The sequence below is a fragment of the Oreochromis niloticus genome, linkage group LG8 (genome assembly GCF_001858045.2).
Source record: "Oreochromis niloticus isolate F11D_XX linkage group LG8, O_niloticus_UMD_NMBU, whole genome shotgun sequence".
Lineage (NCBI taxonomy): Eukaryota > Metazoa > Chordata > Actinopteri > Cichliformes > Cichlidae > Oreochromis > Oreochromis niloticus.
Window position 1 is genome coordinate 29,823,078 of NC_031973.2, and position 23,280 is coordinate 29,846,357.

Here is a 23,280-nt window from a genome sequence, read left to right on the forward strand (position 1 = left end):
GTACCAGCAGCTGGAAGAAAAATGGAGCAGCACTCAAACATGGGCTGCCATCACCATCCAGAGAAACATAAGAGGTTTCCTCTGCAGGAAGAACTTCAGATTCTTCAAACAGAAAGCCATTGTCATCCAGAGCCACATTCGAGGACACCAGGCCAGGTCTACAGAGGGAGAGGGGAAATGCAATCTATGACATTCAATGGTGTGTGAAAAAGTGTTTGGCCCCTTCTTGATGTCATACATTTTTGTATGTTTGTCACACTTAAATGTGTCATATCATCAAACAAATTTTAATAATAGACAAAGGTAACACAATTAAGTAAAAATCAGTTTCCAAATTAAGGTGTTTATTATGAAGGGGGGAAAAATCCAAACTTACATGGCCATGTGTGAAAATGTGACCCCCACCCGAATTATAACATCAATTACTTGTGGCAATTGTGGTAAAAGACCTTAGAACTGCAGGCCTCACTTGCCTCAGTTAAGGTCAGTGTTCATGACTCCACCATAAGAAAGACACTGGGCAAAAACGGCCTACAAGGCAGAGTTCCAAGAACCAAAAAACATTGCTAAGCAAAAGGAACATAAAGGCTTGTCTCAGTTTTGCAGGAAAACATCTTGATGATCTCCAAGACTTTTGGGAAAATACACTGTGAATTGACAAGACAAACGTTAAACTTTTTGGAGGATGTGTGCCCCATTACAGTTGGTGTAAAAGTAACAGCATTTCAGAAAAGGAACATCATACCAACAGTAAAATATGGTGGTGGTAATGTGATTGTCTGGGGCTGTTTGGCTGCCATTGATCCAAAACATACCAGCAAGTCCACCACTGAATGGCTTAAGAAAAAACAAAATTCCTCCACAGCACTCTAAAAGACTCATTGCCAGTTATTGCAGGTGCCTGATTGCAATTGTTGCTGCTAAGCAATGGTCCACACATTTATTAGGTTTAGGGGGCTTTCACTTTTTCACCCGGGGCAATGTAGGTTTGCATTTTTTCCCCATTAATCATAAACACCTCATTTAGAAACTGCATTTTATGTTTACTTGTGTTATCTTTGTCTAATAGGAAAGGAAATCAGGAAGGGGGCAAACAGTTTTTCATACTACTGTGTGTGTGTGTGTGTGTGTGTGTGTGTGTGTGTTTGTGTTTGTGTGTGTTGATACACCGGAGATCAAGAGTTTTAGAAGACCCAAGTTTTTTAAATGCATTTAGGACATGCTTTACTCACTTTATATCTTGTTCCACGTTGTTATTTCTCTCTTCAACTACGTAGGTTACAATTACATTAGCATGACCAATTATGCAAATTAGGCGATGACGTCATTTAGCGACTTCTAGCAACTTTTAGGAAAGCCAATAGCGATTTTCCTTACTGAGGAGTTGGCAACACTGTGTCTGGGCTCAAACTCCGCTACAGGTCCATAAATCAAACGATCACTGTGGCATCACTGAGAGTTGAAAAGTCTAAAGTCTTTCATCTGTAATAAAATGATCAGCGTTCTGCTCTACCAGGTGTAACAATTGAGTTTAACATCCAGGCATCCATGAAAACAGAATTTATGACATTTAACAGAGTTAGAAATTAGCAGGAAGTTAGCTCGCTAGCTTCCATCTAAATACAATATAGCATGTCCTGACTGAGGGATTTTGGAAACAAATTCAAACGTACAGCTCTGCTATCACTTCCAACATAAATGAAGACAGAAAACTAAACAGCAGTGACGTTTGTAGGGTTACTGAAGTTTGGCTAGCTGGTATATAATGATGTGCTACGTGACCGCTAGCGACACAGCTATGTGAGCATAATATAAACACGCTAACTTTTTTCCACTCGATAAATGTTAACGTGAGGATTCTCGGTGGTCAGGAACAAATGTAATCACATGGCAGGATGCTGTAAACGGACCAAACTTCAGTCAGGAGAACAACTGAGATAATCCATCCACAATACGAGGTTAGTCATTCATATACTGCTGCATGGGGTGGGCTGTAGTTACGTCGTAAGGTTTTAAAAACTGAGCTTTAAAATGATTAGCGGTAATAAAAGCCGAGGGAGGCCAACAGTGATCACTGACTGTTTTTAGGAGCTTTTTGAGATTAAATAGAAGAAAATACAAAACATTAAACATGTTAACAACACAAAAGCCATATTAAACGCAGACTACTTTAGGCCCGGAAGCAGGATTCGTCACGTCATCACTTAAAGACCGGATTGAGTCATGGGCCTGTTCATCTTAGCCGCTATGATGCCCGACAGGAGCTTCCATGTGACACTGAGGCAGGTTGGGGACTGGTCCCTTCTGGGGGTCCTTGGGGATCAGGACTGTCTGACCTTCGATTAGCCATTCTGGATGTCTCTCATTGACTAACAGCTGGTTCATTTGTGCCACCAGACGCTTGTGAAGTGCAGTGAGCTTCTTCAGCCAGTAGGTGTGAACCTACTGGCTGAAGGGGCCTGGTGCCGTCCAACTCTTCATACATACTCAGACCCTTTCTTGGATATCTGCCACTGTGATGGTTACTGGAACCTGTTCAGGGAGGTTGCTGTGGTGTGCTCTCAGATCCCCTAGCCACTGAGTGGGTTATGACATTATGGGTTGCGTCCTTCTCCCATATGCTCTTCCAGTACTGCTCCGTATCCAGCCTTGGTGGTGCTGTTCTGTGATTTATTCACCTGCCGTCTATCTTTCTGATATACCTCTTCAAGCTGCTGTCCAAGTTTGTGAGTCCTTGCTTGGCAGTTTCCAAGGCCTCAGGCATGGACAGCTTGTTTACTACTTTGGCTAACCTCCCTCTGTTAGCCAGCTAGCTAACAAATATATATATATACATATATACATATATATATATATATATACATATATATATATACACATATATATATATACATATATGTATATATATATATGTATATATGTATATATATATACACATACATATATATATACATATACATATACATATATATATACATATATATATATATAATATACATATATATATACATATACATATATATATACATATACATATACATATACATATATACATATACATATATAATATACATATACATATACATATATACATACATATATATATATACATATATATATACATATATATACATACATATACATACATATACATATATACATATACATATATACATATATATACATATATACATATATATATATATATATACATATATATATACATATATATATATATATATATGTAGAAGAGAAGAGGTATATATATATCTGTGCGTGAGCTAAAGATAAAGAATCTGTTCTTAAATCTTAGGCAGAAGACAAAAAGACTTAGAAACCTGTTCACTATTTTTTTTCTATTTCTATTTTCAAACAGAAAGCAGTGTAAAAGTTAAAACTAGTCTAGTTCAACATGCGATCCACTGTATATATTTTAAGTTGTTAGTAGGTTGATTTTGAAGCTATATCAATGTGGATGTTTAAATGCAGGTCTGGTTAAAGAAACCGAACACAACCTTTCCACTGGATTGAACTGTAGGAGCTCATTGATTTTTTGTGTCTCCGAATACATTGACATTGTAACAGGAAGACAGTGATGAAGAGTGTGCACATGTTCTGAAACTACACAAACCCAGAGTACATAAAAAACAGTGAAGATGCATTTAATAGTGGTAGTGAAAGGGTAAAGTCCTTAAAGGGTTTTAGGACACTGCTTTCGGTTATGTACAAATGTAATCCCTTGTGTGCTGCTGCTCTTCTTCTACTTTTAGGAAGTACTACAAACGTTTGAAGCAGTCCTTCACTCAGTTCGGGGCTTTGATGCTAATAACCAGGAATACCATTAAGAGACATCACTGGAGAAAGGTATACATGAGAGAAAGAAAGTGTGAAAGAGAGAGTGAGAGAGAGAGAGAGATCCTCACTGCGAAGGCCATGTCTGAGTTTCTTGGCAGTCTCATAATTTCTAAATTTCTTATGGCATAATCTGTTCTAATTCACATGCAAAACCAGCAGCAAAAGAGTAGGCTCATAAGTAATCGAAAAATCATTTTTAGCTCATCTTATTGTGGCATCAATCTGTCCATAATTCACAAGAATCAGTACTCCTCTACAGTATTGGTCAGGTATTTATCAAACCTATACAAATTAATCACCTAATCACCTAAGTCCTCACCCTAATCCGTCTTTAAGTCTGACGTCATTAGCCGTTTCCAGTTCCAAACTCCGCTTCAGGTCCCAAAGTCATACGAACACTGTGGCATCACTGAGAGTTACAAACTGCCAAAATTCTTAAATATTTAATAAAATGATCCGTGTTGCTGCTCTACCAGGTGTAGCAATTAAGTTTATGAAATTTAACAGAGTTAGAGGTTAGCAGGGAGTTAACGCGCTAGTTTCCACCTAAACATAATATACCTTGTTCTGACTGAGGGCTTTCTGAAAAAATTAAAACATACAGCTCTGCTATTACTTCCGACATAAATGAAGACAGAAAACTAAACAGCAGTGATGTTTGTAGGGTTACTGAAGTTGGAGTCCTGAAGAAGGCATATCTTTGTGACTGCAGTTTGGAGTCCTTCTTTGTCCAAATGATGTGTCTCCAGGTTGAAATGAAGGACCTTTCTGATGGAACGAATCAACCGCTCCCATGCTCTGCCATGGTTTTTATCCAGTTGGAGGATTAAAGATCCATTTCACTCCCTTCAAAGGAAGTGCATCACAGATCTTTTCCTGATTCCACTCTTCCATAGCACGTCTCAGCTCTCACTCTGCTCTGCGCCCACAAAGTTGGTTTACATTGTCGGAGAGCAGTTCTTCAACCTGACCTCGTCTTGCAATGAAACATCGTAAAGTGTTAATGAAAGAGTCGGTGTCAAGAGATGAGACGACCTTAATATGTACCACTCTAACTGCCAAACAGTTAAAGATAACTCCTTACTGCTTCCCCATGCTTCGCTTAAAATGGACCAAAATAGTCCACTCTAATAAAGCTAAATGGGGGTATCTCAGGGGTCACTCTGCTTTCAGGCAAGTCAGCCATCTGCTGCTGGCCTGTAGCTCCATGAAACCTTCTGTGGATCACACACCTCGACATAATGTTTCTAATTCAAGTACCAGCACTAGGAATTCAGTATTTCTGATGCAGCTTCGAGAGTACGTGGTTCTTTCCACCATGACCCACCTCTTTATGAATATGTTGTAGAATGAGATTAGAAATGTGAAGATCTTTAAGGATTATGACAGGATGCTTGGAATATTCTAACATGACAGCCCTACTGAGACGTCCACGAACTCACAGCACATCATCCTCCAGAACAGGATTCAACTTATATATGTGGCTTATATATGTGGCTTCATTTCACACTCTCTCCCCTTTTGAGGCAGGAAATTTCTTCAGCATATCCTTTCCTCTGACAGAACTTGATTGTTTGCATCTCAGCATCACCAATCTCTCCCAATGAAAGAAAGCCATTGTGGAACTCAACACTATGATGAGCACCTTCAGACTGAGTTGTATCAGAGGCAAACTGGAAATGTGTCTTGTTCTTTCTGCAATGCAAGAGCAATGTCTTGAACCTCAAACTCTAACCATCACCCTGATGAGACAAGTCTAGGATGAGGAAGGACTTTTCAAAAAGGTCAGAGGATGATCATTATCATGTGCTTGTGAGACATCAATAGCACCAGACACCTTGACTTCAGGGTCTTCATGTGGAAGTTTTTGCAAGTTCTCTTGGTTCACAGGCCAATTGTTCTCTGGCTGTGTAAGAAATGCCGGACCAGATATCCTTTTATGTCACGGCTTGCGGGACAAGCCATGTTGAATTTAATGAAGGACCCAAGATGCAGGCAGCTTCTGATGCGAGTGAGTTTTATTAATTCGGGAGGCGAAACAAACAGAAATGTAACGGGCATGAAACAGAACCTAAGAATAACCTAAACTGGAGAAAACGAACAAAACAGACCTGAAATGGAGAGGCAAGAATACTCGGGGAAACAGAAAAACAGAAAGACGCAGGGAAATAACACAGACGAACCAGCAACAAGCAGGAGAAAACACAGGGGGCCTGTCTCAATATGCGTACTTGTGCGTACTTGCGTTCTCGTGTACTCGTGATACGTCATCAGTCAGAGACCAAGTACTGTTCCAATTCAAAGTACACATCAAGCTGAGAATGCGAAAAATTCCCGGATGTGTTTTCGCTCCACCCGTTTTATCGAGCATGCATCGGTGGTGACTTGTGTGTACTTGGTACAGCTAAATATCCCAGAATGCATTTCGTCCAAAACTTAAACACATCAATAGCGGAGAAGTCCGACTAAAAACTTTTAAATATTACTCTTTCTCGGTCACAAAATAAACTTTAAAGTTATTTTTAGGCGAGAATGTAGCTGTGTAAACTTCAAATATCTGCTCGATTTATCAAGATATCACATATTTGCAAAAGTGCTCCGACGTTTTCGGGAATGTCTGTTACCCACCAGGTCGATAGCAGACCAGGAGGTTTTTTTGTTTTTTTCTTTTTGACCAGGAGGTCAAGGATCACTAGAGCCCGGCAAGAACAGCGGACTCCCGCACATTGTTTTCAAACCCCCCGCGGTCTTTCACTACTCAGGTTAAACGTGATATATAAGTCTCTTAGATAACTTCTAAATGTTAATGTCTGGTTTATTTCAGGGTTTATATGTTCCTGAGTAAATCGATTTGGCTGAGATTAGCTGACTCTGAATTAAATCTAACATTAAAAATATTTTAATTCAGGAGGAAAAATTTTCACCGGGAACAAAAACAGCATATTAATATGTGGAGATTCTGAAGGCTGCTTCAAAATTTAGATTTAGATTTAGATTATATTCTAAATATTTGTTCAGTTCTCTTCCAAACCCCAGCAGCTGTCTGTTGTAATTTTTGAGTGTCTACTAAAATAAAAATAAAAGCATTCTAAAATCTCAACTGTTTGTTTTTATTCAGGCATACATGTACACTATTTTTATTAATAGAGAGAGTTCGCTACTTAGATCACTTCTAAATCTTAATGTTTGGTTTATTTCAGTGTTTTATTTCTTCCTGAGTAAATCGGTTTGGCTGAGATTAAAGTTAAGCTTCATAACATATTAATCACAGTTAAATTAAAAGGGGACAGCAGTAAAAACCCCGGACCTGTGACATCATCAAGTACTCTGGTGTTCCAATTGTACAAATCGCAAGTCCTTACTCACGTCCTCGGTAAGTCCAGACTTGCGGAGAACGCGATTTGAGAAAGGGACAGTGCTCATATACACAAAAGAGCAATCAGGAAATGAGAAACAGGAGGGAGACACAGCTGGGATAAATTGGACATTACGAGACAAGGGGAAGCAAAACTAGAAAAAAACAGCAGGAACTCTGTTGGCTGTAACTGTTGACAGACAACCTGGCCAATTCACAGCATTCTTGACTAAGTGGCCCATTCACTGTCCAAACAAGCATGGTCTTAATGGCGAAAGATCCATCACCTACACTCTGGATGACCTCCAAAGGTTCTATGGCTCTGGGCATATTCATGCAGATCAAAAGCTCTACCTGGGCCTTCATTTCTGTCAAATGAACATGCTTCAAGTGTGGCAAATCACCAGTTCAGGCACAATGAAACTGTCCACCACTTTCTCTTGTCCTATAGTGTGCAGGAGAATCTTTGTCTTCCTCCCAGCAAGATTCAGCTTGTCCATTAGACCCACTGTACAAAAGGATGCTGAACTCCTTTGGTCCAGAAAGGTATACGTTTCTAGAAGTCTTGTTCACCGGCCCCAGTAAGACCATTTGTCTGGATTGAAACAGAAGTACTATCTGCCTCATTGTGAAGTTTGACCTCTTTCTTCTCCTTGTGGTGGATATGGAGCATACTTGCATCTCTGAAGCCACCGATTTTACACGGTGTTACATGGTGTTTTCTGCATTCTTTGGTGATGCGCCCAGTGCACAAACAGCCAAAATAGATGCTACTCTTTTTAAGAAACAAAATCTTCTCCTTATGAGGTTTCTTATCAGGGAGAGCACATGACTCCAGTGTGCGTCCACCTTTGCAGAACAGACGAGCCCTTGATCTTGAGCCCCTGTTTGATTCTTTCTCTGCAGCTACCAGTGTCTTCCAGTTGGGTGATTCTCAGTTTCTTTCTTCGACCTCCGGGGTTAGACCACCCTTTAGTCGTTGCACAGATCAGGGGATTATTCTGCCCCGATTTCAAACAAAGATCTGTGTATTTTGGGGTCACCGCCGTGTCCCCCTTTTTGCCAAGAGCCTCTCGAACCTCGTTGGTCTGGTGTTCCTAGATTTTGGCCAACCCCTTCATGGTTATTGCTGTGTTTATGGGATCCATCTTCTCGAGGAGCCCAAACGCCATGACACTTGACCTGTCTGCTGCGAAAGATCCTCATATCTCCGTGACCTCGTCTGGTGTCTGTTCCTTTCTCTGTAAGAGACAGAAAACCAAAACACCTCTCTCCCTAGCCTTGATAATCTAATGTTGTTATCCATTGTCCTTCCGGTGATGCAAATTTGGTTTAAAATATCGTGTTCAGGACTCTCTGACCAAGGAACTCATTCTAATCATTATCTATGTGTGTGTAAAAGAAATAAAAAATTAATGAACCATTTCTAAGTCTAACACACTATAAGCTTAAGTTTTACCATACCTAAATTATTAAACACACAAATAAGGTCATAAAATGTTCATAAAACCATTGTTTGCTTTTCAGACTCAACTCTCCCCTTTTTGACACACTCCCATGTGTCAATCCATCGGAGCTAGAAAATTAAAAGAGAAGGTTAGTGACATCATATCTCAGAACTCAAAATTAGCAACCAACGGGTTAAATCTGCAGTTCCACACTCTCATGTGAAGCTACAGTCTCCTCCTCCGGTCTCTCTTATACTCCTGCTCCTGCAAGAACAAAACAAAACAAAGTGAAGCATCCACCCTTCTCTTGCCGGCTGGGTGAATTGTTTGTCGGCATATACTAATCCTAAAGTTGGTGCAGTCTTTGTCTCAGTATCAAGTCAGTCCATCACAGTCCAGTCACATGCATTCATTCACACCCATTCATACCAGATGTTGCTGATAATGGAGTCTCACGCGCGACCTATTCGAGTATCCATCACCAGCAAGATGACGTCATCATTTTAAAAGGAAAACAATTCCTTGTTTTTTGGACTGGATTGACTCGCTGCAATCCTTTTAGACTCAGGACTTCTCACGTGATCAATGTCCCATATTAGTGAATTTCTCCAAAGCCCATTATAATCATGGAGAAGCACACTTTGCAACTGTTTCCAGTAATAATATTTCATAGCGCTTTAAATTTCAATCTCTTAGGCCTGGTTTAAAGAGCTGATTGTTAAATCATGAACTCACAAAATATCACCATCGGTGGATCGCACCTCTCAGATTTTCTTATCTCAGTGCACTGTAACAAAAACGAAAACAGACGTAACCAACAAAATACTAATAAAAATAATAATAATAATGATACAAACTAGGGCCCGTTGCAGACATGTCCAAACATAAAATCATCCCTCTCTCGCTTAGAGAAAGAACACAAGCCAAAGCTCACTGATAAAATCAAGCTAGCGCTAAGCAAAACCCAAAAATCAACCTAGAAATTCATAGGAACGTTTTGCTTCCTGCCGGGACAATATTGTGTGGGAATGAGAACCCCAGGTGCCATAGCACCTTTTGTTCCTCCTTGAATTAAATTTCAATCACAGAAAATGCGGTACTTCGACCTAAAACTTACACTATTAATTCATCATTTTCACTCTGTGCCACTGTTCCTCACCAGGCTGTGTGAAGCACAGCAAAGAATTCAATCAAGGCCTTGAATCATAAACAGACATCACGCACAGACATTGTTTTCATAACCAAACTGTTTCAGACCTTACCCCTAAAATCTACATAAATGTCCTCTGGGTGACATAAAACACATTTTAAGTAATCAATGGTAATCAATGGCTCCTCATAAAAATTATGTATTGGGATATTTGTGTGCAGCATTTTGCATATCAGCATAAGCATTTGTTAGCAAAGCATTCTTCATTGCATCAGCGTGTGTGTGTGTGCGCGCATCACTCTTCGTTGCACAAGCGTGTGCATGTGTATGTGTATGTGTGTGGATCACTTCTCAGTGAATCAGCATTTCAATGTGTGTGTGTGTGTGTGTGTTCATCACCTTCCTGTTCTGGTGTTCTGGGTAAACCATGGCCTGAAGCGTGCCCTGGGGTCCTGCCCTCCCCCTTTTCAGTCAGTTTGCGACCATTGCTGCTGGTGCTGCTCAAAGTTCAGTCCATCCTGGTTCTGGCCCCAATTGGGGCAGTCCTTTTCTCCAGTGTCCATGCTCACTGCAGGTGAAACCTGCATCTTCTTCTGTGTTTTTGTCCATTCTGAGGTGCCTTTTTGACCTCAGTTGGTCCTTCGGTCTCGGTCACGCCCTTTTCTCTGCTGCCCAATCATGCATGTTGGTCCATCACTGTCCTGCACAGTGTTAATGCAGAGTTGTTAAGGTCAGCATTCCTTTGCTCGGCCTCACTTTTCATTCGGGCTTGGCGGGCGTCTCGTCACAGCTCTGTCAGCTGACGCAGTCTGGGAATTTTCCCCCGTGTAGTGAAACGGGCCTTAGGTTTAGTGCTCTCCGTCTCTGCTGCATGAGATCGCATTCCTGCAGCACTGTTGACATTTTCAGGTTGTTGTTGTGGGTCCAGCTGTTGCAGCATTTGGTCAGGGTCACATAGAGGGGAGAGCAGGAGTCCAGGTCAGCCTCGGCTTTCAGGGCCGGCAAAGCAGCCTGTAATTAAACATAAAAAGAAAAAACAAAACAAACTAGAAAAATTTGCATTTCCTGCGAAAATGCTGTGTGGATGCCTTAACGCTGAAGCTGTCTGCTGAAAAGCTGAAAAAGATGAAAAGTTGCAAAAAGTTGTACGGTGGTGAAAAAGAAAATGTTGCCATGAGCAAGATTCAAACCTGGCCCTCTTAGTCTCAAGGAAGCTAGTCATCTCACTGAGCCAAAGTCACTCTCAAAAAGAAGAGGTGGAGAGATGGACAATTCTGCTATAATGAGCAGAAGCTGCTGAGAGTTCTGCTGATAAGAGGAGAAAAGGCTGAAAATTTTTGAGAAAAGAGGTGAATCAGCAGAATTTCGGCTGAAAAGAGGGAAAGAAGCAGAACGTTGCACTGAAAAGAGGTGAATCAGCAGAATTTCTGCTGAAAAGAGGTTTCTGCTGAAAACACCTGAAAAAGATGGGATTTGTGCTGAAAAGGGGTGAAAAAACTCACAATTCTGCTGAAAAGGGGTGAAGAATGAGCAGTATTTCTGCAGAAAAGACGGAAAGAAGCAGAACATTGTGCTGAAAAGAGGGTTTTTGTTCTGAAAACAGCAGAAAAAACTGAAAATTTTGCTGAAAGGTGGTGAAGATGCTCAAATTTGTGTTGAAAACAGTTAAAAAAAAGTTTAACTGTGAACTGAATAAATTGTTGCCATAAGTGGGATTTGAACCCGGGCCTCCCAGTCTTAGAACGGCTGCTCATCTCACTGAGCTAAAACACAGCTCAGCCCAGCGAGCAGAAATAAGTGACCACATTGATAATGTGTTCCATTCATTTCAATGGGCAAAAATATTGCAAAAAATATTCAATATCTCAAAAAGTATAGAGGTTATGAGCACCAAAAGTCATAGCACACATCAGCAGAAAGAGCAGAATTTTTTAGAGTTTGAACGGAGAAAATCGGCTGAAAACTGAGGGAGTAGTTAAACGGCAAAGAACGGAGCAACTAGAAGAATAAAGATAAAGAATAAAGAGAAACAGGAAAACAATAGTGTGGATGCCTCAAGGCATCCACACAACAAAACAAAACAAAAACAAACCGAAGTGTACGAACAGGAAAATGATGTTGTGTTGGCTGTGTTACAAAGAGAGGGGAGAAACACCGGGCCAGGCCCTGTGTCAGCCTTCTCTCCCCCTTTTTTTTTTTTTTTCCCTTCCTCACGATATAATCAACTCATAACCCACCAAGTTGACAGGACAACATGCACATGTTCAAATTCTTAAGATCATGTTTAAACTCACAAAAGAGAAATTTTCTTTCCGTCAGTGTTCACTTGTGTTGTTCAATCAGCAGAAAACATCTCACAATTTGACTCTTAACCACTAAATTTGTTGTTTCCTCACTGGTTGGTCATACCAGTCTCTTTATTTTCTTTTTCTTTGAAGCTAAATTGTTGTCCTGCAACCCAGAGGGTTTCTTTGTTAGTAATGGATAAACTTCATCATTTAACAACAGAAGTATGTTAATTTTTGCTGCTTTAACCTTGCTGGAAAATCTTCACATGTTCATGAGTGTAAGCTATTTTTTCATTGCATGTGTGTGCATTTGTAGGCAGGCAGGTTAATTTTAACTTTTTCTCAAACTAGGCGTTACCTTAAAAGGAGCCTTTCTCTCACATTTCTCTGCTTGTGTGTGTTTTTGTTGCACCTTTTGTTGTGATGCTCCGGACGTCTTCCCAACCTCCACAAGTCTGTTGGCCCCAATTTTGTGTTAAAACTTCTCTTAATTTCTCCTCTAATTCTCTCCTCGCTGCTGTCTGTTTCACAGCTGCTGATTCTTGCTGGGTGTGGTTCCCATTACTATAATTTTACTTCGGCCGCTGTGCTTGTGGGGGCAGTTGGTCCAGGTCCGCAGCTTCCTGTATTAACACACTAAGAGATTTATTTAATTTTCATTTTCATCACTGTTAAACAGATAAGCAGGCAACACGCCCACCTTGACAGCGTAAACTGCACGCCAGTCTCCCAACACATTCCTCTCTCTACTCCTCAATAATTCTCCACTACACACCTCTTACCATCTCTCTTTTTTATTTTTTTTATTTTTTTTATTACACCACAGAGTAATACACCCAATTATGCCCGTCTATCTCTATGTGGCTCCAAATTCCCTCTTTATTTAATTTCACACTCGTCAGGGGACAGGCACACAACAATTTCAACCACTGAAACGAGGAATTCAACCTTTTTATATTTCAACTATGATAGAACTCAACCTTAGATGTGAAAGCATTTTCTTGTTCTATTCCAGAATAAATGTGAACCCGTGATTACACGGCCGTTCCAGTGTTATTCTGTAGCTATGCGGGAGTCCTCAGTTCCCAAGTCACCACCTCGGCACCCAGACGACGCTGGACCGGCCTGTGCGTCCACAGACAGGGGGGTTGCCACACCATGAACAAACTTAATTTCCACAGGTACACTAGGCGTCAACCTTTGATCTTAAAGCATTTTCTTCGCACTAATGTCCTCCTATTCACACATTAACCGTCACTGTCACTGTGTTCACGCTTCACACAGAAACACACCCAGAGCGCGCCTCACACACAGACCAGCACCCAGAGCGCGCCTCACACACAGAACAGCACCCAGAGCGCGCCTCACACACAGCGCGTTTCACCAGCAGTGAGACCCACAGAGAGCGCTTTTCACCAGCGGAAATTTACACAGAAACCTCTGAGCTCAACTGTTAGAACTCTTCCGAAGCACAACCGCACCATACACCAGGTACCCCTTTCACTGCGCTTATGGCCGCCACAACGGGGCAAAATCGCATCGTAAAACAGAAGTGATGCACACGTCCCCGAGGCTCAAAACCGCACCATAAACCAGCGTCTGCTTTACATTTATTTCATACTAAGTAAAAATTTTACTTATTAATTTTATGACCGCATCCCTCGAGGCACAACCGCACCATAAACCACCGTCAAGCCTCTATTCAATGTGCTGAAACCAGCTACCACTCATACTGCACTTGTGGCCGCATCACCAGAACACGGCCGCATCATAAACCAAAACCTACGGAACGCGTTACTCGCGCACAACCGCACCACAAGCCAGTATCTGCTTTACCTTAATTGTGTGGATGCCCTAAAAGGGCTTCCACACTATTGAGTTCCTGTTTCTCTTTATTGTGTGGATGCCCTTAAAGGGCTTCCACACTATTGAGTTCCTGTTTCTCTTTATTGTGTGGATGCCCTAAAGGGCTTCCACACAATTGTTTTCCTGTTTCTCTTTATTGTGTGGATGCCCTAAAGGGCTTCCACACTATTGAGTTCCTGTTTCTCTTTATTGTGTGGATGCCCTAAAAGGGCTTCCACACTATTGAGTTCCTGTTTCTCTTTATTCTTTATTATACTTTATTCTGGTTGCTTCCGTACGTTTTTTGCCGCTTAACTACTGCTTCAGTTTTCAGCCGATTTTCACCGTTCAAACTCTATACTGTTCTGCTCTTTCTGCTGACGTAGGCTATGACTTTTGGTGTTTATTACTGTTATACTTTTTAAAATATTACACTTTTTTCCTTTAATTTGTCCCATTGAAATGAATGGAAATCTTCAGAAATTCTGCTAAAACTTGCTTGTTTTTGAAAGTTAACTACTTTGTCATACTTTCACCTAGAAACTCCATTCAAACTTTAAAATGTTCTCAAATTATTGGGCTATTCCTGTCTGATTCAGCTTTTTCAGATCTTCTACCGTTTTAATTTTATACCTCTTTAAGTTTTGAGTTGCAAAATTGTGATTTTTCAGAAAATACATGCGTTGTTATGGTTGCTATGCAATTAACTCAGAGTGTGCACTTGTCCTTTCTGAATTTTCTCTTCATGTCTGAACAACTTCTTGCTACTCGCTCAATTTCCACTCAAGCCCCACAAATTATACATCAAAACGTAGGTATTTTTGCTGGCTTTCAGAAAATGTCACTATCATTGTTGTGGGACTTACAGATTTTTTGCAAATCTCCTCAGACCAACACAAAGTCTCAAAACTCTCCATAGAAACTCAATGGAGAGTTTCTTCAAAATCAGCGCTGGAATTCTCTAATGAGAGGCATTTTCAAATCATCATATCTCCTTAACGAAACAAAGTTGAGACATGAGGCTTGTGCAAATATATCTTCAGACACTCCTGATGCTCACAATTCTAGAAGTTTTTTCTCACCTATTACCGTTCTGAGATGAGTTACACTTGTTTGAGGGTAGGAAATTCGTCATTCGCTCAGATCTGTTCAGATTTCAAACTCTGGAAATGAGGCACTTTTTTCTCTCGTCATATCTTTTTGATGGATTTCCACAGAGCCCTGAAAATTTCCATGACTGTTCACCAAAGCCTGCTGTTTCTTACGGTGAAAGAATGATTTTGATGCTCCATATAGATTTAGAGTTACAAAACGTTGTTTGAGGGCAAGTCAAGGCAGTTTTGCTTTGCCTCTACTCAGTTACAGTGTAATACAAGTCATATATCTTCAATAATTTATATTTTATCTCTGAATTATGAAGACCTGCAGATTCCCCCATCTCTTCTGAACAAAACGGTGTCAGAATGACCGTTCTAGCTCCTACGGTTAGGAAATTATAGCCATTTGTTCGAGGGGAATCCTGAATGTGAGAAATACACTGCAGAAAACTCATACTTCTCTGTGTCTGTGTGTGTAAGTGCTGATTACAGCAGGTGCAGCCAATTTAGCTGACCTAGATATACCAAGCCCAGACTCTTAACAGCCCCTGTACACTTTGCTCTCTGTGTATGTGTGTGTGAGTATCAATATTTCTCACATGTTAAAGTATTACTCCTCCATAATAGTATTTGTGCTAAAGCAAAGTACTTCTACTACATCTTAGTACTTCTGCTCAATCATAGTATTTCTGCTAAATCATAGTATTTTTGAACAATCATGGTATTTGTGCCAAATCATGGTTTTGGGGCAAAACCATAATATTTATTTTATGTTATAGTATTACTACTAAGTGGAGGAATGTGTGTTATGTTATAGTATATTTGCTGAATATAGTATATCTGCCAAATCATAGTATTTATCCCAAATCATAGTATTTGTGCAAAATTACAGTATTTCTGCTAAAAAGCAGAAATAGTACCTTTTAGCAGAAATTTCTGTCAAAAGATATTATTTATGTTAAAACATAGTATTTCTGCTAAATCATAGTATTTGTGCCAAATCATAGTATTTGTACTAAGTCATAGTACTTGTGCCAAATCATAGTATTTGTTCCCAATCATAGTATTTCTGCCATATTATTGTATTTTTTTGCCAAATCATCATATTTGTGCCAAATCATGGTATTTTTTTTGCCAAATCATGGTATTTGTGCCAAATCATGTTATTTGTGCCCAATTAAAATTTCTGTTATGTTATAGTATTGCTACTAAGTCGGAGAATTTCTGTTATGTTATAGTATATCTGCTGATTATAGTATATGTGCCAAATCATAGTATTTATAGCAGATCATAGTATTCCTTCAAAATCATAGTATTACTGAAATTTCATAGTATTTGAGCAAAATCGTTGTATTTTTGCAAAAACATACTATGTCTGCAAAATCACACTATATCTTTTATGTTATACTATTACTACTGAGGATTAGTATTTCTACCAAATCATAGTATTCGTTCAAAATCATAGTATTCGTTCAAAATCATAGTATTACTGCAATTTCATAGTATTTGAGTGAAATCATAGTATTTGTGCAAAAACATACTATGTCTGCAAAATCACAGTATATCTGTTATGTTATAGTATTAGTACTAAGTCACAGTATTTCTGCCAATTCGTAGTATTTGTACTAAATCATGGTACTTGTGCCAAATCATAGTAGTTTTTTGCAAATCATAGTATTCGAACCAAAACATAGTATTTTTACGAAGTCATAGTATTTCTTCTAAATCATAGTATTTCAATCAAATCTCAGTAGTTGTGCTGAAATGCAGTATTATTGCCAAATCGTAGTATTTGTACTGAAACATAGTATTTCTGCCAATAAGAGTATTTCTACTAAATCATAGTACTTGTGCCAAATCATAGTATTTCTGCCACATTGTGCTAGTTGTACAAAAAACATAGACTGTCTGCAAAATCATAGTATATCTATTATGTTATAGTATTACTACTAAGTCGTAGACTCTCTATTTTGTTAAAGTATATCTGCTGAATACAGTATATGTGCCAAATCATAGTATTTATAGCAAACCATAGTATTTGTGCTAAAACAGTATTTCTGCCAAATTGTAGTATTTGTGCAAAGACATAGAATGTCTGCAAAATCATAGTATATCTGTTATGTTATAGTATTACTACTAAGGCATAGTATTTCTGCCAATTCGTAGTATTTGTACTAAATAATACTACTCGTGCCAAATCATAGTATTTGTTGCAAATCATATTATTCAAATCAAAATATAGTATTTGTACCAAAGCATTGTATTTGTACGAAGTACAGTATTTCTGCCAAATCATAGAATTACTGCAATTTCATAGTATTTTGAGGAATCCCTTTTGTTATAGTATTACTTCTAAGTCATAGTATTTCTGCTTTGTCATAGTATTTGTACTGAAACATTGTATTTCTGCTAAATCATAGTATTTCTGTTATCTTAAAGTACTTGCACTCAATTATAGTATTTGTGCCAAAGTTTAGTATTTCTGCCAAATCATATTATCTCTGCTAAATCATAGTGTCTGCCAAATCATAATATTTGTGCCTAAGCGCAGCATTTGTACCAAAACATAGTATTGCTGCTTTATCATAGTATTTGAGCCAAATCATAGTATATGTCCTAAAACATAGTATTTCTGCCAAATCATAGTATTTGTCCTAAAGCATAGTATTTCAACAAAATCGCAGTATTTCTGCTATGTTATAGTATTTGTGCTTGTAGAAAAATCTGTGTTAGTGTGAGCTACATTACCCAGCAGCCTTTGAGCAGTGAGGGAATTCATGGGACTTCTGAGCTAGATGGTCTTCCTTCGTTCCTGGGCTAACGATTAAGGAGAGAGCTGCTGGGAAGGGGAGCAAATAGCCCATCCTGTATTTGTTGGGGATGGTGTGTGTCACATAAACGTGAGTTAATGTTCCATGCTTAAGATGTTTACCCTGCTACTTGTGTGTATTGGTTTTAGTTACCTTTAGCGTATGTGCTAGTTAGCGATAGCTATGGCAGCACAGTTATTTGATTGTTTTGGGCTTGTTCCTGCTTTGTTTGTTCCCCCTGCAAATTTATGTGAATTTGTACACTGTAATATCGCTGTATTACGTAGTGGCTAAGTAGGAGGCTGACTGTTACTAAGTGCATCAGTGTACATAGGTCATCTCTTGTGTTGGAGTGCCCTCTTGTGGCGCCTTTTGGGTAGTGGCTTAGTAAATGTGAACACTGCAAAGAAGTGGTTTCAGACTGGTTTGTAGTGGAGGAATTTGTTGCCAGTTTCTTTTATCTTTAATCCGTATTCATGTTGTAATGTAGTCACTTTTGTGGCACAAATACCACAATATGGCAGAAATACTATGTTTTGGCACAAATACTTTAATTTGGTATACTTTAGCTTCTTCACCCCTTTTCAGCAAAATTTTCATTTTTTTCACCCCTTTTCAGCACAAATTCCAGCTTTTTTGGCTGTTTTCAGAAAAAAAAACCTCTTTTCAGCAGAAACTCTGCTGATTCACGTCTTTTCAGCGCAACGTTCTGCTTCTTTGCCTCTTTTCTACAGAAATTCTGCTGATTCACCTCTTTTCTGCAAAATTTTCATCCTTTTCGCCTCTTATCAGCACAATCCTCAGCAGCTTCTGATAATTTCAGCAGAATTGTCAGTCTATCCACCTCTTCTTTGTGAGAACGAGTTTGGCTCAGTGAGATGAGTAGCTGCCTTGAGACCAGGAGGGCCAGGTTCAAATCCTGCTCATGGCAAAATTTCTTTTCAGCAAAAATTTCTCCGTCTGCACCCCTTTTCAGTAGAATATTTGGCTTTTCACCACTTTTCAGTAAAAATTTGTGCTTCTTCACCTGTTTTCAGCAGAATTTTCAGTTCTTCACCGCCATACAATTTTTTGCAACTTTTCATCTTTTTCAGCTATTTTCAGCAGACAGCTTCGGCGTTAAGGCATCCACACAGCATTTTCGCAGGAAATGCAAATTTTTCTAGTTCTATACTAATTTTATGGCCGCATCAACGAGGGCTCAACCGACACCATAAACCAACTTCAAAACCTCTATTCAATGTACTGGACTTATGGCCGCATCTCCAAAAGAGATTCTAATGTATTATTGCTACAGAAGCCAGTCTTAGACAAAGTTAAATGTGGAAGGTAAAGTGGGCTGCAACTAGCTCAACGTAGTATATTATTAGTTTCTTGGTAGAAGCAGTTCAACTGCAACTAGCTCAACGTAGTGTATTATTAGTTTCTTGGTAGAAGCAGTTTATCTAACACACTGGAATTCAGCCTCAACTTATGTTGTTAGTATCTTGCGCCAAAAACCAGACACCGACAAATTTAATGTGAAAATACGTGTAACTCAGCGAACAGATTAATTTGGAAAGCCCAATATGCACATTTGGTATTTATAATACAACAGGCTGTGCTTACCTTTCTGTTTAGGCCGGCCCTCTGTTCGCCTCGCCCCACGATCTCACCACAGGCCAAATCTGCACCTCCTCAGCACACCAAAGATCCGGGTCACCAGGCACCAAGTTGTTAAAAACTCCCAGTTCTTTTAATCTTTGGGCTGAAGGAAGGACAATACTCGATGTATAAATGCTCAATCAACAATACTTTATTTCCATATAATTCAACACTTAAGAGCATAAGAACGTCCGGACGGGAGAGATGCTTGCAGAGAGTCACAGCATGTCTCAAAATGGTGACGGGCTACTCAGCCTTTTATAGCCTCTAGTAGCCCCCACCTAGTCGTAAAAGCCTAAACATTCACATTCTTTCTCTCACACGGCGCCTAAGTTATGACCTCGGCTCCTTGTTTTTCTGCTCTCTGTAAAGGTGGGGGTATAGAATGTGGTCTGTCTCTTCTGCTATCAGAACAACAAGGCCTTCTGCACCCAACATTCTCTTCATGATTCAGCAGTATGCAATGTCAAGAAACCATGTAACACGTTCAACAGTGTCGAATAATACAGGTCAATCCAATAGATCTAATGATTTTCACACTCTTTTAGGTCAGAAGTATAATGCAAACTAAAACTACATACTGATCACACACTCTATATTAAGGGGTATAATATGATCTACAGCAGTATCATAATTCAACTACTTTGATTACATATATATGGTAACATATGATAACAGAATAATCTCACAATGGTCAATGTGTATGTTGTTTGTTTTCCTATATTATGCCATACAGAATTGGAACTGTGAATAATTACATAGTATTCTGGGCTTTTTGATTTTAGATACATTATTATAGGGGATTTCTGATAAAAGGAAGGTTTATAGGTAAATGTATGGCTTACAATACCTGCCTCTACAAGGTTGTATTGGATTTTCTCATTGGCTTATACATTTCAGCTTATCAATATTTTCCTCATAAAATGTAGTCTCTTTCCTTTCCTTTAACTAGTTTTCTTATCTTGTGATAGCCTTGTCACGTGTACACAACCACTCCTACACTTTAGCCCCTCTCCGCTCTTGGACTTCAAACCCTTTCAGTGAAATTCGAAGCAGCACTGCATCTCTCCTTCCGCCTTTTGAAGTGTGTCTCTTAGACTTCATGCTTCGTATCTCTGACAGGTAGGGTGCTTTTCTCTTTAACCTTGTAAGTCAGATCAGATGCAAAATGTAACTGGCATTTTTGTTTCCTCAAGGCATAGTTTACACCAGGAAAATTAAGATAACAAGTAAACTGCCTGTATCAGATTTCCAAACAGCTGAGACGCCTCTCTCAGCTGTTGCTTTCTGTGGATCATCTTTTGTTTCTTGCCTGGAATAACAGTAAGCTGATATTTTTCCTCTTTTTTGTCTTGGTTTCTGTCACATTGCTCTTGTGCTGTTTTGTGTTTTATGAGCCTTGGACTATGAACAGTGGAGCTGTCGGGATTAGGCGATGAGCTGTCAGTAATTCAAGCTTAGTTACTGTCGTGATATAATTATATAGATAGATAGATAGATACACTAATCTGAAAACGTTTTTTCACTGTAAGTTTTTATTCCTTGTCTTTATTCTTTTACTCTTCTCAATTTTAACATACTGAGACATATTGTTAAATGTACACTTTTTTAACTTATATTAAAATATCTCAGTGATTAAATGATGAGTTAAATGTCTTTACACTGACAGAAAGGGCACTTTCACTGGTCCACCCCAGTTATGATCAAAGTGGGCGGTATTTGAGTTTGACATCCCTGATGGTAAATGGAAAATGAACTGGTTCTTATTTAGAGCTTTTCAACTTTACCTGAATGCTCAAAGTGCTTTATATGACATGCGTCATTCACCCAATCATACATGTATGTTTTTTTCTATGCTTAAGGCCCCTGGTACCATTAAACTGTAGTTTAACCCTCTGTGATGTCAATCTTTTAATGGAAATATCGAGATGTGTGGTATTCACAGAAACCGCAGAGTCTCAGCTAAAAACTCATATAAACCTACAATGGCCAAAGACAGTGAAAACAAACAAATATTTAAAGAGCAGTTACATAATTTTGCAAAAGTTCACTAAACACAAAAACCAGAGTCACAAACTCAATCAGCTTTTATGTAACTGGATAAACAATGCCTCGTTAGCAACCCGAGATCTTACAGAAACTGCATGTTTCACCACGCTCTGACCAAAATTACGCATAACCTTCTATATGCACTAAGACAAAGCTCCGCTTACCTGGGCGTTTTCCTCCATTGTTCTCCACCGATAACCGCTGAGCTTTCTACCTAATATTCATACAGATTCACATTCTGATGGCGGCATCAGAAAGAGTATCTGGGCAAGTGATATTTGGCATACCGACTCTGATTAGTAGATGACCTGCTCTACCTCCTGAACTACAGCCATCCCTTTTAGGTATTGAAATTGTGGCATCATTGTTTGGTCATTATGCAGAAATCTAAGAGATGCTCTGATGGCACTCCTGCCAGTTAACTGATTATAAGTAACTATCTGTATTCCAGTGGGTCTTTTTTTCTGTTGTAGCATGTGATACACAATAACACATAATTTAAGTGTAATTTTGTTAAGTGGCTGTTCTGATGCTAAATAATGCTAATGCTGTCTTCTGTCAGGTAAAGACAAAAGATAAACATTTTCATTAAAGTAATGTATCAGAAAGATGTGAACTTATATTTATCAGTAGGGTATGAAAAATATACTGTATGTACATATTGTGTTAATTAGTCTGAAATTATCTGAGTGGTAAATCTGAATGAGATTAGAAAGGCACTATATGAGTACCGGTCGATTTACTATTAACATGGATGCACACTGATACAACACTTGAACAACCATCAGTGATCCAGGCCAGATTATAAGATTTAATAAATTTTTTATTAGCTTGAATGGAAGTATTTATTTAATATGTATCAAATCTTCAATAACAGTTTAAGGTTCACTAACCCTAACCCAACATCAGTAGATCGGAGTAGACCACAAATGTCATACTTAACGGTAGAATGGCTCATACACCTTCTGTCTGCCCCCCCCCCCCCCCCTCTCTCCCTCTCTCTCCCTCTCTCCTCTCTCTCTCTCTCCATATATATATATATATATATATATATATATATATCTATATATATATATACATACATACATACATACATACATATATATATATATATATATATATATATATATATATATAAAGCATGTTTACAGCTTGATATATATCCACACCCATGGGCTATTACCACACCTGATTTTATTAGTAGGCATTCCGTTGTATCAAACTAGATCAAGAGCAGGATGAACAGTTGGGATGTGGAATAAAAATCTACAAACATATCTATAAACACTGGAAAAGTCGGAGATATGTGTTGTATTATGTCATAAACAAATCCTATCAGACCAATACTGTTGCAGTGACTACTAAGCTGTAAACTTCCTGATAAAAATTGAACTTACTGGACTCTTGGAACTGCGTGGCCTTTGGTACAAGGAGGAGCAACAGCCCTGAGGGTGTGGAGTGAGTATATAACCAGACATGTATCCAAAAATAGGTCTGAACGTGTGCCTGTGGGTGAGATGAAGTGCTATTAGGTTTTGCTCGGATAACTCAGAAACAAGCTTAAGGTGAAGGAAGTTATTGTTTACTATGACTCTGGGTGTATGTTCTGAAATGATTTTGTTCATGGTCACGACTAACTGACATTGCCTCTGTGTGTCGACTTCAGGAATTACATGAGAGAAGCCAAGTGAAAGCCGTGACAAGGACCAAGTCTGTCTCTCAAGAGATGGTGAGGAAAT

The 23,280-nt window shown here is 39.0% G+C and overlaps 2 protein-coding genes across 8 annotated transcripts in view; both read left to right on the forward strand.

Moving 5' to 3' along the window:
• The window catches only part of LOC100707149 (carbonic anhydrase-related protein 10), a 1,009,504-nt gene that overhangs the window by 443,890 nt on the left and 542,334 nt on the right, over nucleotides 1-23,280 (forward strand). The window lies entirely within an intron of this gene.
• The window catches only part of myo15b (myosin XVB), a 37,325-nt gene continuing 34,566 nt past the window's right edge, over nucleotides 20,522-23,280 (forward strand). The window contains exons 1-4 of one of the 5 annotated variants that reach the window (XM_019362122.1): nucleotides 20,522-20,614; nucleotides 20,689-20,815; nucleotides 21,771-21,885; nucleotides 23,208-23,270. In XM_019362122.1, the coding sequence (XP_019217667.1) occupies nucleotides 23,268-23,270 (3 nt within the window). In that variant the 5' untranslated portion in view covers nucleotides 20,522-20,614; nucleotides 20,689-20,815; nucleotides 21,771-21,885; nucleotides 23,208-23,267. Of the gene's footprint in view, nucleotides 20,615-20,688; nucleotides 20,816-21,770; nucleotides 21,886-22,726; nucleotides 23,000-23,027; nucleotides 23,107-23,207; nucleotides 23,271-23,280 lie in introns of those variants that run through there. The other 4 variants (XM_019362121.1, XM_019362120.1, XM_019362124.2 and 1 more) reach the window with 4 other exon arrangements.